The 17527-nt window shown below is 45.6% G+C and overlaps 1 protein-coding gene across 3 annotated transcripts in view; it reads left to right on the forward strand.

Moving 5' to 3' along the window:
• Window positions 1–17527, forward strand: part of JPH4 (junctophilin 4) — a 412372-nt gene that overhangs the window by 22493 nt on the left and 372352 nt on the right. For all 3 annotated transcript variants that reach the window (XM_086923699.1, XM_086923700.1, XM_086923698.1), the window contains exon 2: window positions 510–1508. In XM_086923699.1, coding sequence (XP_086779825.1) covers window positions 1130–1508 — 379 coding nt within the window. In that variant the 5' untranslated portion in view covers window positions 510–1129. The remainder of the gene's footprint in view (window positions 1–509; window positions 1509–17527) is intronic.

Consider the following 17527-nt stretch of genomic DNA (forward strand, 5'->3'; position numbering starts at 1 on the left):
ATAAGTAAAGCTTCCACAGACATACAAGACCAAACGAAAAGGTCTGCTGAATTCTGCCTCTAGAATTAAATACGAGCACTGGGAAACTACAAATAACGTCAAAAGCACAATAGGTGGCACAGTATTAAAAGCCCCCCTGTGAAGAAGTGTGTGGTTATCTGGACACCTTGGAGTGTAGTGCTGTTCAACCCACTAGTGTCAGTCTTACACAGCCTTAAAAACTGATGTACTCACCCTGTTGATCGCATACCTTTACAACACTGAATCAGACTATGGCCTGCAAGTGAAGTGCTTAGAAAGTCATACCCTGTTCAACTGACTGGCCCTGCTATGCCACACAGATGACATATTAGGAGCTATACAAGTACTAAATAGCAATAACAATGTGGTTCGAGTGTGGTGCGGCGCTGCATTTTTCAGACAGTTGTGTAGTGCTAGATTGTTTGAAAGAAGGTGTAATTGCTCTTCACCTGCTCCTGATTAATTCTCCGTTTCTCTTTCCACTGTAGCTTAATGCCCTCGAGTAGCTGGAATTATCCAAGCCTTTCCTACTGGGCAAGACTGTGTTGACATCCTCTTCCTTCCACGTGCGGGCATGTGCAAGAGTGGTTCTATCAAATGCATCATCGTCTGAATCAAGATTGTTGAGGAGAGAAAGTGTGGCAACACTCAGACAAAAGAGCCTAACAACTGGATGTGGAAGGTGGATGCAGAGCCGCACTCCAACACTGGCTGCAGACATCAAGCCACAACCCAACGCCCAAAGGGGACTTAGAGCGCAAACGCGACACAAAAGAAGACAACCAACCACAACTCCAGGCCCACTGTGAAGAAAGTTCCAAAACCTAAGGCAGCCATCGGACAGAGATTCACAGCACAGCTCAGGCATCAGACACTGGCTTGCCCTTCAATGCTAGTGGTGCACACTCACCGGGCCAGCAAGGTTTGTGGTGGGCAGTAGTCTGCTACAAAAGATTGCCACAGACCGGAAACGGCACCATGCTACAGATGTGAGGTTTTTGCTCCTGTGCTGTATGGGCAGGGGATGAGTTTGCAACACTTGGGGAGCGGGGAGTGACCTGCGTCCCCCCAGACAGAGCCCCCCACGGGGCGGAAGCACGGCCCATGCATGTCACACGGGGGCAAGTTTGAATTTGACGATGGCGGATGCTACGTGGGTGACTGGGAAGACGGCCGGGCGCACGGCTATGGGGTGTGCACAGGCCCTGGGCGCCAGGGCGAGTACAGTGGATTGTGGTGCCGCGGCTTTGAGTCACTTGGTGTTTACACCTGGCCCAGCGGTAACACATACCAGGGCTGCTGGGCCCAGGGCAAGCGCAACGGTCTTGGCGTGGAAGCCAAAGGCAAGTGGGTTTACCGGGGCGAGTGGAGCCATGGACTGAAAGGCCGCTGTGGGGTCCGCCAGAGCCTCTCTGGGGCCAAGTACGAGGGTGCGTGGAGTGATGGCCTTCAAGATGGCTATGGCATGGAGACATACTCAGATGGTGGTGAGTGAGGGCAAATGCCAACCCATGCATCTCTTCATTCTTTCACTAACTCCCACATCTTTCCCTCTGTCCCTCCCTCTACCTTTGCTCCCTCTATTGTTTTTTTTCACAGGGCTTGTGGTTTAAGCCATGTCTGATTTTGATAGCCTCTGCCTTGCTGTCAGCCAAGCCTTTCATGAACCTTCTGCAGGTATGGACACAAGGCTCTAGATGTGTTTGCCAGAGCTGCCTACGATATTCCAGTCATGGCCTCCAGAAATAGACACAAAACTCTAGAGATGCTCTTAGATAGTCGCAGACCTGTTGGCAATGCTCACAATATGGTATAGTCCCTCAATTGCCTTCACGGGGCTGAATTCCCTGAAGCAATAATGTCACTTTGGGAAAAGGCATTGTAAACCTACCCCAGAGAAGGCCTCCCTAATCACTCTTAATGTGCTCTTTTGATACTTTTACATTGGTGTTGAAAAAGCTTAAGTGATTCTCTTGGTTACACTGGGCACCAATTTATGAGGGATGGGGTCCCTGCCTTCAGCAAAGGTTAACCATGCTATTTAAAATGACATATGGATAGGGACGATAATTTAAAAGGGCCTTGGTCGGTCCACAAGCAGTGGGCCCACACTAACAGATATATGAGCCCGCCATATGTGGTCTGGTGTGCTGACTTAATGAACATACTTAGCACTCCCAGTTTCATTGTGTTTTTTATGTCTGCCCACATTTACGTTTTGAAGATCTTATTGGTATTTATCCATATTTCTTGTGTTATGGTAATATATGAAGTTGCAAGTAGGATAACTTCACTTTTATTTAACTGATAAAGTGGCACTGGCAGTTGGAATTGAGATGTATTTTAATGCTATTGCTACATCTTCCTAATGCAAAAATACACTCTTGTGAAAGAGTTGAACCTTGATACAAACACTTGTGCATTTACAACGAATTAGGCTTCATCAAGAGCATTCATAGTTCGGCCCAGATCTTCTCTCCACATGTCGCAGAGGCAGCAGGAACCCAGCGGTACCCAAGAAACATATTGCTGACTTTGCTGAAACTTGAGTAGGAGGTGGCCTGATGGCTCCAAAGGAACAGGAATGAACTCTAAACTAAACAAAAAAACAGGTATGTCAAAGATTTTCACGGGCCCAAGTCCCAGATGCCCCTAGGACTTGTTTCGAAGTTCAAAACATGTCCTCAGGAAAAGAGAAAACACAGTTGCCCCATATCTGACACTATCTGGTGGCATTTTGCTGTGTGCACATGTAGAACTTCCACGTAACCAGGCATTTAGGACCAAATCCATCCCAGGCCACCAATAAAATTTGCACGCCTTGCTCTTAGTAATTGACACTCCAGGATTAACTGACACCCTAGGATGGCCGTGATGGAACAGTTTGAACATTTTCTTCTGCAATCTAGCTAGAGGAGCAATTTTGTCCCGACTTACCAAGATAACATGGTTATGGATAACTCATTGAGCACTTTACATAAAGACGCCAGCCTTTGACATTATGCTCATGGGACCATTTCTGACCAACGTACTGTCCCATTGCACTGATGACTACATCCTTCTCCATCTCAACCTTCTGCCCATCCTCAGATACAGCTTCCACACCATCAGTACTAACACATTTAACAATATCTCTAAATGTGTGGGGTACTTCACATTCCATCCCATGGCATTGCGCTACTCCATTCCCCTCCACTGGCAACTGTGACTTTGCAATCAGCATGAACATTACCTTACCGGGCACCAACTCAATTTTATACTGAAAGCCTTATAACATTGAATCTAATCTGACCAACATAGCCGTCAAGAGGGGCCCACCTCCTGGGAACAAAATACTGAACGATGACTTTGTGGTCTGTGCTACAAATTAATTTCAATTCAATTCAATTCAAAAGTGCTTTATTCGAGTAATTACTCATAAAAGCAAAACATACACAAAATATTAAAATAGAATAAAATTTACAGTCAATCACAAAGACAGTGCACTATTGAATCCATAAAATACACTTGATTAAAAAGTTTCTCACAGTATTTGTAGAATGTTTTAAAAAGGTTAATACATTATTAAAACATTATTTAGAAAAAATGACAAAGTTGTAAAACATTAATGGTTTAAAAAACACTAATAACAAATTCATGGGGACAGCTTTACAGACCGAGAATAGTTAATTAACTAGCAGTCTCTGTCTGTTTACAAAACATTAACGGTCTAAGAAGCAATTATAACAAATTCATGGAGACAGATTGTACAGACAGAGAATAGTTAATTAACTAGCAGTCTCTGTCTGATCGCCCATGCCCATCCAATATATTTTGCTGTGGCTATTAGTATCTATGTAAGTGGGCTTGAACATATAATACGGAGGGCAACAGAACTACAGGTGGTCCCAAGATTCCTACACATAGGTGCTAGCCAAACACGTCTTGGAGCACAATAAGCTTTACAGGAAAACAAAAAGTGACCAAGTGTTTCCTTCCCCGTTCCACAGGCTGGGCAAGTGTCACTCCCCCTTGTGCCCCATTTAGCTGTCAGAGATCTTATGGGGAGGGCTCCAGCTCTCAGTTGGAATAGGAGCTTTCTGTCGCCTGGCTTTGAAATAATATCCCAGTAGGACTCCAGAGCTGGATATAATTTGACCTCAAGAAAGCTCACAGACATGGACCCATTGCTAGAACTTCTAAGACTCCTACTAGCAACGTTTTCCCAGAATATATTTTTTAGGACAGACTTGGTGGGAAATGTTGCACCTACTGGATCTAGCCATATTGAACTTAACCCAAGCTCATACAATATTGCTTTCAGTGAATTGAGCCAGCTAATTTTGTGAAAGCAGTCCGCCTTAATGACATCAATAAAACCTTCAGCATAGTGCGAGAGCTCGGGAGTAGTCCAGAGCCTTCGCCAATACAGGATTGATCGTAATCTGGCTAGATCCTTTGTTTCCTTCCAAGGTCATATCTTAAAGGCAGCAATGGAGTGCTTTTCAGGGTACCAGTGAGTAACCGTAATAATTTGTTCTCTGAGGCTTGAAGGGGATTCAAATTTTCAAAGCCCCACATCTCCGCACCATAGAGTGCGGACCCAATTGCCTTTGCTTCGTAAACTAGCAAAGCTGGCTTGACGGGTTTGGTCAGAGACTTCCTGTGTTCTGAATTTATGTCACCGGCTAATTGCTTGTGTCGCAGGGTAGCAATATTTACCTGTTGTCTGCAACCTGGATACCCAAGTACGTAAATGAATTTACCACCTCAAGAGGCCGTCCGCTCATGACAATTTTAGACTTGAAACTGCGGTGCGGCTTAAAAATCATGAGTTTAGTTTTAGTTGCATTCACCTCTAAACCATGTTCCCCACAAAAATTTTCAAAAATGGACAGAGCACGCTGCAAACCACTGGGTATTTTTGATAGAATAAGCGTGTCGTCCGCAAACATTAAAATAGGGACTTTTAGACCTGAAAGAGAGGGAGCATCTACTGGCGCTGGTACCATATGGGGGACAACACCGTTTATGTACAGAGTAAACAAGGTTGGTGCCATTGAGCACCCTTGTCGAACCCCCCGCTCAACGGGAAAGTCAACTGTAACCATCCCATGGCCGCCCCACTGAATTTTAGCGAAAGTAAGCTTGTGGAGGCGCATTATCAAGGTCAACAATTCCACAGGGACCCCCAGACTTTGTAAAACTTGCCACAATTTAACCCGTGGCACCAGGTCGAAGGCAGCCCTCAAATCGACAAAAGCTGCATAAAGGCTGCCTCCTCCCAACACCACAGTCTTCCATTGTAGCAATTGAAAGCGGAAAACTTGGTCCACTGTGCTTGTAGCCCTTCGGAATCCCGCTTGGAAGGGTGACAAGATGTTATTGTCCTCTGCCCAGTCAAGAAGCCTGTTAACAACCACACGACCAACTATTTTTTGCATGGTGTCAATAAGGCTTATTGGCCTGTAATTACCTGGCTGTGCACGGTCACCCTTTTTAAAACACTGGGATGATCACAGCTCCTTTCCACGAAGCCGGGACCTCGGCACCCTTAGCGAAGAAGTTAATAAGTAAATGAATATATTTACCCCATTGCTCTTTGTCATTTAAAAAGATATCGGCAGGGACGCCATCTGAACCAGGAGCTCGCCCTCTATTCACTGCATTTAAGACAGACATAATCTCTTTATAAGTAAAAAGATTACCTTGTGAAAAAGACATAGTAATACTGTCCTCACCTGTAATCTGAGTATTAAGAGCATACTGTGAGCTAAAAATTTCTACCCAGTCCTCTTGTGGTACATTGTTGTTAAGGGGTTCCTCAACTCTCTCACTACCCCATTTAACAATCTTCCAGAACACTCTGGAATCCTTTCTGTCGCTAGCTTTTTCAGTTTACACCAATGTTGCTCATCCCAGGCTCTCTTGGCTTTAGCTATGCATGCTTTGTAACCCTTTCTGGCTAGGCGGATGTTCTCAAGCGCCCTCTTCTTAATGGCATGGCCCAGAGCAAGTCGTGCCGCCCTACATTCGGCATTATACCATTTTGCATCTTTACAAACTCTTGCCCCATTGCGCTTTGCAGGTTTCAAAAAGTGTTTTTTGATCTTGCCAAAGAGGGTATCATGGATGTTAACCACATCCCCCAACCCAGGGGAAGAAACGCTAATCGATTCCATAGCTAATATAGCTTTGTCAGTTTCTTGATTAATGTTGTCGATGGCCTGTTGGTCGGTCACTACGCTAGCCCATTTGAGCCTGCACATATTATTTTCTGGGATGATCAAAGGTGGAACAATCTGGCAAGTTAAATTAGTCCCAGCGGGCCACCATTTATGCTCCACACATAGGGAATTGTGGTCACTCTCGGGTCTCACAACAACCTCCATGTCACAGACAGATGGCCATAGCATCATGTTACAGATTACATAGTCTATTCTGCTTTTATGTCTCCCGTTGTCAAAAGTCATAGAGCCTTTTTTATCCAGTGCTGTTCTACCATTCAAAGCTCTCAGACCTTTTTCGAGACACATGGCATTCAGATCTATTATGTCCTCGGTCCAACGTGTGATTGGCTTCAGTTCTAGCTCAGGAATACCCCAATGGGAGTCCTCATCTGCTCCAGGGAAAGCCTCATACGTGACCAGAGGCTCAAATGTCCGATTAAGGTCGCCTGCTACAACAATATTGTTGTTTTGGGAATATGTATCAAGAAAGTTGCCCAAGGCAATTAAAACTTCCGATCGACCACCCTTAGCACTTCTAGCATATATATTATAGATATCGAATGACCCGGAAGTATCATTAGTAATTCTAATCAGCTGGATGTCATTATGGCTAGTCCCTATACTTTTGATTGTAAGTTTAAGGGACTGTCGGACCCAAATTGTGAGACCCCCCATTGGTCTCCCTTTTGGACCCTTTATTGCTGGCACAGAAAATTTAAATATCCCAGCACAAAAACAGGTTCACATGCCCAAGTCTCCTGGAATATGCATACGTCATATTGACTAACAAAACCAAGCCAGTCCCCACAATCTAATTTAGAACCCAGCCCGGCCAGATTCCAAGAAATTAGGTTCCCCACCCCAGTCGAAGAGCCAGCTTGCTCTTCAGGTGTAAAGTTCGGGATACTAGGCTCACCTGCTACTATCACCGCAGGACTTATCTGGGCTTCGTTGCTTATGGCATCACTAATATCTACCCCCTGCAAGCCATCTACAAGATTACAGCATAGAGAGGATAAGGCCGTGGCCCTTTGAGGATGCTTCTGGCCGAACAAGGTCCCAGGCCTTATCGCCGTCTAATTTCTGTCACAGTTACCATTCTGGGCAGGCAAGCTGCATAGACTCTGATCAGTTGGAGCTGATACTGTGGAAGTTTTGCCACCAGGAAGTCAATCGCATTCATTTAAATTAGAGAGAGCTGAGAACCTATTCTCCAGATTTAGTCCCCACTCAGTGGTTTGGGCAACCCTCCTCCCCTTGGTTGAAACCACATTCCACTTTGTTCTTAGTGTACACCGGTTAGGACCCCTCCCACTCCAATAGTAAAAAAAGTCTAAAGTGAGAGGGATAATGTCAGTGGATCTTCGCTGTGGCAGAAGAAGGTTGGGCAGTATGTTGGTTAATACATCAGGGTCTGAGAAATTCAGAACAACACAATCACCCCTAAATCTTTTTGGACTACTTCCAATCCACTCCACCCTCCTGGCCATAACTAATTCTTCTGCCAACTGTTGCTTACCCCAGGGAGTTATCACCATATTGTTAGTCAGCCAATGTAGGGCCTTGGACAACAGGGATGAGGTAGTTTCTTCCTGTCCTGGAGCCAATGTGGGGACGTTAGCTAGAACAAGGACTAGAGGAGAAGCCTCAACTATGAGCTCAACCGAACCTTTCACAGGAACCGGAACCGTGGGTACAACTGGGGGGATAACTCCCCCTTGCTCTCCATCCACTGTGGCTACCTGAAGAGCCACCGGTTGATTGAACAGAGGGAAAACTCCACCACCACCCTCAGATCTAGAGGTTCCCTTCTTCAGCTCAACTCTATTTGTGACTTCGTCAGGCAATTTTTCTACTTCAACTAGAGTTTTATTCAATAGGTCCCCTAATCGGTTAACCTCACTAGTGAGCTTCTCTATCCTGCCTACCAACGGCTTTACAATGCCCTTAATCTTCGTGTCTATCAAACCCAACAGCTTCTTAAATTGCTCATTAGTCAAAGACATGCAAACTTCATCAATTGACCCTTCTTCCTCCACCACAACAAAATTACTAGGTGGAGAAACAGGCTTTTTCCGGCTTGATCGAAGCCCTCCACGCTTAGGCTGGCCCTTTCTTACGCCTCTGGTGGTACGCGGCACAGGAACTGGGGTAGGGGCTTTTTCCTCAATTGTGTGTAAACCATCCTCCTCCTCATTATCGCTATCTTCTGCTATACCATTAATCTGAGCCGAAATAACATTATCAGCAGGGTCAAATATTGCAGCAATACTACTACTGTTGTCTGAATCAGGGAGTTGGGCCAGGTCAGGTGCCGGCAAAATGGATTGAGGGGATTTGGGAGATACACCTAACCCAAGTGAGGATCTCCTCTCGCTATTGATTTTAGCAACTACCTGGACTAGGTAATTGTCCATGGTATTTTTTGCCGGGGATAACTTTTCACTAGACATAGCTCACCAGTTTACAGTACCCTCTCAAGTACACTGTGTAAACGCGAGGACAACGAATAGCAGAGACCCTCTAAACAGCTTAGCCACAGTTCCTACAAAAACTATAACAAATAGTGTCCAGGGGTGTCCTCAATCAATGTCAAAGTCTCACCTTGAGAATACGGGCAGAGTAGCTGGCCCAGTCCAGTCTCTGCCAGTCTCGGACTGTCTTAGACTGTTCGCCCTTAGTCCGGGCATCGTCCGACGCGTGTCCTCGCGGGACGAGGGACCTACAGGTGCTTTATGCGCCTCCTGGCGCGCTGGTTACTGGCGTTGTCAGTTCCCCCTGAAGGCTGCTGGGAATTGTAGTTCGACCGGCGGAGCTTAGCCCGGCCGGTCGATTTCAGGAACGATGTGGCGGAGCCAAGACCGGCCGCTGGTCAAGAAGGTGAGGTGCCTCAGGAGTCTGGCAGCAGAGGACAAAAGAACAACGGGGAACTCGGCCCCTGCCGGTGCTTTATGCGCCTCCTGGCGCGCTGGTTACTGGCGTCGTCAGTTCTACCTGAAGGCTGCTGGGAATTGAAGTTCGACCGGCGGAGCCAAGCCCGGCCGGTCGATTTCAGAAACGATGTGGCAGAGCCAAGCCCGGCCGCTGGTCAAGAAGGTGAGGTGCCTCAGGAGTCTGGCAGCAAAGGACAAAAGAACAACGGGGAACTCGGCCCCTGCCGGTGCTTTATGCGCCTCCTGGCGCGCTTGTTACTGGCGTCGTCAGTTCCCCCTGAAGGCTGCTGGGAATTGTAGTTCGACCGGCGGAGCTAAGCCCGGCCGGTCGATTTCAGGAACGATGTGGCGGAGCCAAGCCCGGCCGCTGGTCAAGAAGGTGAGGTGCCTCAGGAGTCTGGCAGCAAAGGACAAAAGAACAACGGGGAACTCGGCCCCTGCCGGTGCTTTATGCGCCTCCTGGCGCACTGGTTACTGGCGTCGTCAGTTCCCCCTGAAGGCTGCTGGGACTTGTAGTTCGACCGGCGGAACCAAGCCCGGCCGGTCGATTTCAGGAACGATGTGGCGGAGCCAAGCCCGGCCGCTGGTCAAGAAGTTGAGGTGCCTCAGGAGTCTGGCAGCAAAGGACAAAAGAACAACGGGGAACTCGGCCCCTGCCGGTGCTTTATGCGCCTCCTGGCGCGCTGGTTACTGGCGTTGTCAGTTCCCCCTGAAGGCTGCTGGGAATTGTAGTTCGACCGGCGGAGCCAATCCCGGACGGTCGATTTCAGGAACGATGTGGCGGAGCCAAGCCCGGCCGCTGGTCAAGAAGGTGAGGTGCCTCAGGAGTCTGGCAGCAAAGGACAAAAGAACAACAAATTAATTTCGCCGCCCAAGAAAAACTACATAAAATGTTCTGCAGCTCAAGCACATGCACACAGCTCCTACTCTATAACAGAGCAAACTACACTGGTATAATATCTGCACGTCTTCGTGAAGGTTGTTATAATCTTCCTCCTGGTCGAACCCGAACACTAAAATAAATGTCATCCTGAAAGGCCACATCTCCATGTAGCCTCTCCAAGGAATCCTTCATCCTTTCTTGGAACATTGAGGCCATGATGGCCAACCCAAATGGCATCCTAAGGAACCAAATCATACATTTGGGAGTAATGAAAGCCGTCAAGTACTTTGATCCATCAGCCAGGACAACTTCGTGATGAGCAGTGGTTAAGTCCAAAGTTGAGAAAACTTGAGCTGCAGCCAGTGTTGAAACCATTTCATGTAAAAAAAGAGTCATTTAGACTTCTTAAATCAATGCAAAATCTTAAATCCCCAGTGGTCATCAAAGACATATCGACTGGAGATACATATTCAGGTGATTGTACAGGATCAATAATTTGTTTTTAGCAGAGCTCCTTCAACATTTCACCATGTTTCTTTTAGTAATTTACAAGTACATTCCTGATTTCTTGGAAAACAATTTAGGCCTTTCCTTAACTGTGCTAATTCTCTTGCCATATCTTATGCCTAGTTCCTTTTTCTGTATAGGCAAAAACATCTAAGTCACCAGGATAAGGCAAAGGAGGTAGCGTTTTGAAGTCTTTAAGGCCGTGAACCCCCAGACAGTGTTTAAGTAGGGACAATTTACATGGCACAATGCAGTCTTCGTGTCCAAGCACTCCTACATAAGCTAAAACATATTTAGCCATGTACCCCAGTCCATGGTGGTTCCCATGCACTCTGAAACAATGTAAGTGGGGTACAATACTTGACATTTGGATTGCAATATGTTATGAGGATACTATTACTTTGTGTATATAGTAATGGTTAAAGATGCACTACGTATTAATATTTCAAAATACGTTAACAGTCAAACTATAGCTATGTATTCAAAATATAAATATTTCTGGAAATATTTGTTCAAATATTTAGTTATGTAACAAACTGTAACTGATTCTCGTAAAAAAGCACTGCTAAGTATAGAATTTCCTACCGCATATGTGGTTCTCCTCTCAAGGTCGAGGTTGCTACTTTAAGTACATCAGATGTACCAAGGCCTAAGAGTGCAGTGTATTGAACTGAAAAATAGGCTTTAGTGGTGTGCCTATCACCGTAGGAAAGAGGCATGAGTGTACACACCTTACTTTTATGCCTGTGCTTGACTAAACATCATTTAAAGCTGCAAGGTGTGCTTATCACCCTTGTAGTAGATGCTGGAATAAGCACAGTTGTGGCAAACAGCCTCACAAGGGACATACAAGATGGCTGACTACATCCTAACACTGCATCGAAACCTGTGTTAAAAAAAAGTAGATTAGTCAGCATACTATTCATGTCTGGGTCGTTTCCCACATCTATTCACACATTCCATACCCACTCGTGTGCACAGCTCACTCGCACTCTACTTACGTGCAAACCTTCAAATACACTTTCAACCACTAATAAAAGGTTGTATGATGGTACAATGCATGCCTGAACAACGCATGCCTGTCCCACCCGGTCCAAACCACCCTCCTCCCTGGACTAAAACTGCCCCCAGCACTTAAATCTGTCTCTTTTTCCCTACCTAAGCCCTAAACACTTTCCTCATGCCCTAAAAACGACCTCGATCCCAGCTCCTGCTCCCTGCCCTATTAACAACCCAGACCCCCTCCTGAGCCCTGAAAACTACTCCCAGCCCCCCAAGATCTGGACTCAGCCCCACTTACCTCGTCCCGTCCTCTCCTGATCCTTCCTCTTCCTGTGCCCGCTCATCTCTCTGCAACTAGAATACGCATTGCCTTAACCACACATATGCGTTGTTAAGGCATATGCTTGGGAAATGCATGCATGGTTCAACTTCTGGGGAAGCATCATGTGTGGCTGAGCCCGCGTTGTTAATGCCATTTCCACTAATAGAGCTCATCACACACACGCTACCATAACTTAGATCGGCTGACTTGTACTCTTCCACTAAAGATGTGAAGGGACAACTTTTTAAAAAATGTTGGTTTCAGAACTCCATAGGAGTGCTCCATTTTTCTCCTTTTCTCCAGATATCCTCTTACCACCTCCAATCGGTTACTCAATCCACAATCAAAAATGGCCACCATGTCAACTTATATCATGATGCAGCATGACGACTTTGCTGTTTTTTATGGTGGATGGCCATTGACTAATGATTTTTGAAATTGAGTGACATACTAGCATTACAAGCCTGCCAAAGCAAGACCGATTCAGTTGTTGTCCACTTTTTATTAAATAAATGCAGACAGGGAAACGGATTATTTTCTGTCTGTGTTTGTTTATGTTTAAAGGTCAGTCAAAAAACTGGGTTAGTTAAATATAACGATTGTTAATTGAAAAACAAGCAGGTACATTTCTACTAGATATTCTGTGCAGTTATCGAAGATGGATTTTAGGACAGGTTTTTAGAACAAGTTGTATGTAATGTAGATTTTCGAGAGTGAATGATGAGCATACGTGTACTACTGTGCAAAATATTACAGAGTAAAAGGCATGGTGCGCTTAAAATAAATGATACAGTTTTCCGAGTGATCTGTTACTGCCATGGGCAGAGAAGATACAGTGCAATTAAGTGGTCGCCTACTGTTTTTGTTATCTGTTAGAAGGTGGGTGCTTAGGGCAATCTTGGAATGGGTATGGGCAAGCTTTTCTTGGCAGGTAAAGAGCTCAGAAGAGGTAAGGGTGCAAGGAAGGAATCTGGAATAATCTAACAGTTGGTTGTAAGGTGCAGATGTCAAGGCACAGGCTGTGGCTAAAGACATGAACATCATCTAGGGGTCGTACTTGCGGCCCTTGGCTGTCCCCTTGACACCCCTGACACTGCCTGTGCGATCCCTGGTCTTAGTGGTGGCGAAATCAGTGCTGTTATTGACGTTGGAGGTGCACCCTCTTTTTTCCTGTCCATGTTTTATTATACTAACTAGCAGCCAGTCCCGACCTTGTCCGGGAGCAACAGCCTTCCCCAACCCCCGGCCGCCCCGACATTGTCCAGCAGCCCGGGCCCCCGCCCGGCTCGTCCCCCGCCTGCCCCGACATGGGTCCCCTTACCTCAGTCAGCGCTCCTCCCGCCTGTCCGCTGCTCGCACCGCCGCTGGCCTGTCTGCTGCTTCTCACGTCACCGCTCCTCCCCCGCGCCATGTCCGCCGCTCCCTTACCTCAGCCGCCGCTCCTCCAGCCTGTCCGCTGCTCGCACCGCCGCTGGCCTGTCCGCTGCTCCTCACGTCACCGCTCCTCCCCCGCACCATGTCCGCCGCTCCTCGTCGCGCTCCTGGACGCCGCTCCTCCCCGCGCTCCTCCCCGCGCTCCTGACGTGATCACGCACGTCGCGGCCGGCGCTACTTAGTAGGGACTACTTTTTTTTTACTGTAAATTTTTTAAATAATGTTTTATTTTTTATTTATATAGCCTATAACCATCTACACATCCTGACGATTCCAACGGTGTATCGGGTGTGTGGATTGGTGCTGTGGTTCCCAAGTTTACCCGCCTCAAAGGCTGAAAGTTCTTCCTTTATTATAGTAGTATAGATAATGAATACGAATCTGTTATTCACTATTAATGTAATAAAAATGGGCCAAGATGAGCTGCTACTGGACATTCCATGGCAGCTGAGGTATAAGAAAGAAAATGCTTATAAATGTGTGCTGTTTTCTGCAAATGTGTAGGTGAGCGTGTGTGTGTGAGCATGTGTCTGCGAGTTAACGTGATTGAGAGTGACAGGCAGTGGTTATAATGAGTGATAGTGACTGTCAGAGCGTGAGTGAGAGTAAGTGACTTCAAATTAGTGAAAATTAATGAGTAAAAATGAGAGTGAGGGAGTATTGGAGAGTGAGTGAGAATGAGTGTTTGTGAGTGACGGTGAGTTAGTAACCAAGGGTGGAAAAGTGATTCAGAGTGATCGCGGATAAGTGAAACTGAGTAACTGAGAGTAATAGTGAGTGGAAGTGAGCGTGAGTTAAAAAGAATGAGTGATTCAGTTGGGTACAAGTAAGTGAGCAAAAATGAGAGCGAGTAAATGCAGGCGAGTGAAAGTGAGTGAATGTGAGAGAGAACGAGGGTGATTGAGTGAACATAAGTAAGCCTGAGTTAGAATTTAGGGTTATGCTTATGAGTCTACTATTGGCCCTGGCATTTTGAAAGTATTTCTTGGCTTATAGAGGCACCCATAGCAAAAGGCTGGTACGTGCATATTAGAGGTAATTTTTAGCAAGGCAGGCACATATTTTAACATTTTGGCTTCTGGTATATTAGAACTAATACTTCATACTGGCATACTTGAGGTAATGCTTGGTAAATGGGACACCCATAGCAAAATGCTGCTACTGCCAAAGAATGATAGGGCAACCTATAAAAGTTATACTGCTACTCTCCTGCATTAGTCTGCATTATTCTGTTCTTTTCATTTAGTTTCTGTGAACCTGCGATCAGAAAGTTGCATAAACTTTCAATCAACTCCATCAAAAATCCTTTACTGAGTTTATCTCCAATTATTAGTAAAATGTATGCAACTGATGGTGTTCTTGAACACGTCATCTAGTTCTAATTTGAATGAGACTTGTTCTGCATGTTTTATTATTCTGACATCTTTCTCTGTGAACTCCCTAACTTCTGTGTTTATTATTTCTTTCAAATCATAACGTAATTTTCAACTGTCATTTCTGCTATAGCTATCTCTGGTGGGCCATTTTAAAATGTACATCCTCATCAGGAATCTGATAATTTACATCTACCAATTTCTGGTGTGCACTACACTTGACTATAGCCATTCACTTTGGTAGTGTTAATGCAATCAGCAAATTTTGAACTAACTCTCCATGCCTTCTCCACAATTGTATGCAGTGTAGTAATGTAATGTGGTGCTAACAAAGTGAGTTTGTACCCGGTAAGACGAGCACTCGTCAAATGTTGTGTCTTAGTATGATTCAATAATACAATGGGGAACAAAAACCGTCCCTTTATGATCCAGTACAAGTCCTGCTGATTGTCTGATTGAAATGGCAGTTGCTGCCACAGCCTTCAGGCAACCAGGAAATGCCATGGCCACATATACTTTTTGCATTTAAAGTTTAACCCTTCTCTCATCACTTTCTACACTCTTCTTGTTATTTTAATTGTAATTCTTTAATTTTCTGTTCTTCAAATTTCTTCCTAGCCTTTTTTTTCTTCTTTAATCTGTTTTTGTTTAATTTGTTTTCTCCATAACCCTACAGCATCAAATATACTCGGCCTACTTTTTCTCTTAAAGAGCTGCTCTTCTACATATTGCAGTTTATTTAAATCAAAGGTACCATTTAAGTGGCCACTGTAAACTGGCATCTGCCTTCATATATTTGTTCCACAATGTACTAAGCAGTATGGAACAAATACTATATTTAATGTACATTTCATAAATCGGAGTGCCTTCTAAAGGCGCTGGCTATCTTCTTCCAAAATACTATTCTTGTTGCAACAATAGCATAGTGCACAAAGAGTGCTCAAAACCGGCATGTTTACCAGATAATACCATTAAGCGACTCTTATACCAAAACCAAAAGATGAGAAAAATTTCTCACATTACCTGCAAAAAACATTTGCAAATATTTTTTTTACCAATACAACACCCAAAAAAGACAACCAATTAGATCTGACCTGATCGCAGTACTCCAACTCCTACCTGCCAGTCCTCTGATCAATAGATCACCTCCAAAATGCCAACTGAAGATCCCCAGCTGAGACACATAGCCGCCACGAAGGTCAGGTCGATAAGCTGAAAATCACCTTGGCCGCGAGAGCAAGTCTCAGTCTGCGGGCACCCCTTAGTGTTTCTGTCCTGTTGAATGGTCGAAGTGTAGATTCGGAGTGAGATCAGTAACTTACCTGGGGCACGAAATCAGTGAAAAAGGGGTAGAGCCGAAAAGAGCCAACGTTGCGGCGATAAGAGATGCCCCAACACCCACCAAGAAAGAAGACCTCAGATCATTTTTGGGAATGGCTGAGTTCTACAGCAAGTTCATCTCCCATTTCGCGTCCAAGACCCACCACCTCAGACAACTCCTGAAAGAAAAAAAATGGGTTCAAGTGGGAAACAGAAGAACAAGAAGAGTTCGATGCCTTAAAAAGTGAAATCAGCTATGCAGTACCCCTCAAGGGTTTCGACCAAACAGCCCTGTCAATGCTGACTACGGATGCGAGCGATAAAGGCCTTGGAGCAGTACTGATGCAAAAGTCCAAAGAAGGGGAGATCTCCACAGTCAGTTTTGCCTCAAGATCGCTGGCACCCAATGAAGAAACATTTTGCGTAATTGAGAAAGAAATGCTGGTGGCAGTGTGGGCCATGGAACGATTCAGGCAGTTCCTGTGGGGTTTGTGCTTCCTGCTGCGCACCGACCATAAACCACTGGTGAAAGTCCTCACCTCCAGTGGACATGCGCATGCCACACCGCGCATTGCGAAAATCCCCAGTATCCAGGAGCCAAGGAGGAGAAAAGAGCAGTCCAAGACCAAGAGCCACAAACGACAAAGAAAGAGGTAGACCAAGCAGCCCGGGGAGGTCCAGGAGTGAACACCAAGATCAAGGGCCTACTAGAACAATGTCTGGCATAGCAGTCAAGGTCCCGAAGAGACTCGAAGGATTCTGCATGGAAACCAAGTAAGACTGTTTCAGATTTTGGCATGCACACTTATAGGGCTGCACGGACTTTCACAGTCCTGAACACTTCTTTAGTATTGTTAAAGGGGGGAGATATGTAGTGGCGGTCTAGTTGTTTTTGCGGCTGGTGCCGCGAAACCGGAAACGGAAGTGCGGCCATCTTGGAAGGGCCGCGGTTCCGAGTGGAGAAAACGTGTTTCCCCAGCGCTCTGTTAAATAAAGAAGTTAACCTATACCCTTGGCCTCCGATAGTAATTTATGAGCTAAGGGCACTACTATACTCAGTATCACGAAAAGCGGAGATATGCATGAAGAGGGACAATACACTACACCAGACAGATTTGTGGCGCACGCTGCGACCATTCCACTTGATACTTTTCTCTATTATAAGCTCAAATGTATCAAAAAAAGAATTACGCAGGATTTTCCCCCTAACCAGCACGATTCATGACGATGCAACTCCTCGTGCAAGCTGAGAACCCCATGCAACTAATTACTGCGTTGCACACAGAGGTGGAGGAGGTGATGTCAAAGCAACCTGCATCTGCTAGAGAGTGATTGGGGGGGATTTGGGGCCCTACGTCTCTGACACAGAGTGGGAATGAATATTGCTTTCCTCAGTCTGGACAGCTCCTACCCAATAGTTAACTTAGATTGATAGATACACTGTCACTTCTTGCATCTGGTTTATTATACCCCGGCAATGCTATGCAGACGTGGACTGGGGGAGGTAGATCGTTAACTGTGAG

The sequence above is a fragment of the Lissotriton vulgaris genome, chromosome 5, assembly GCF_964263255.1.
Source record: "Lissotriton vulgaris chromosome 5, aLisVul1.2, whole genome shotgun sequence".
NCBI classification, from domain to species: domain Eukaryota; kingdom Metazoa; phylum Chordata; class Amphibia; order Caudata; family Salamandridae; genus Lissotriton; species Lissotriton vulgaris.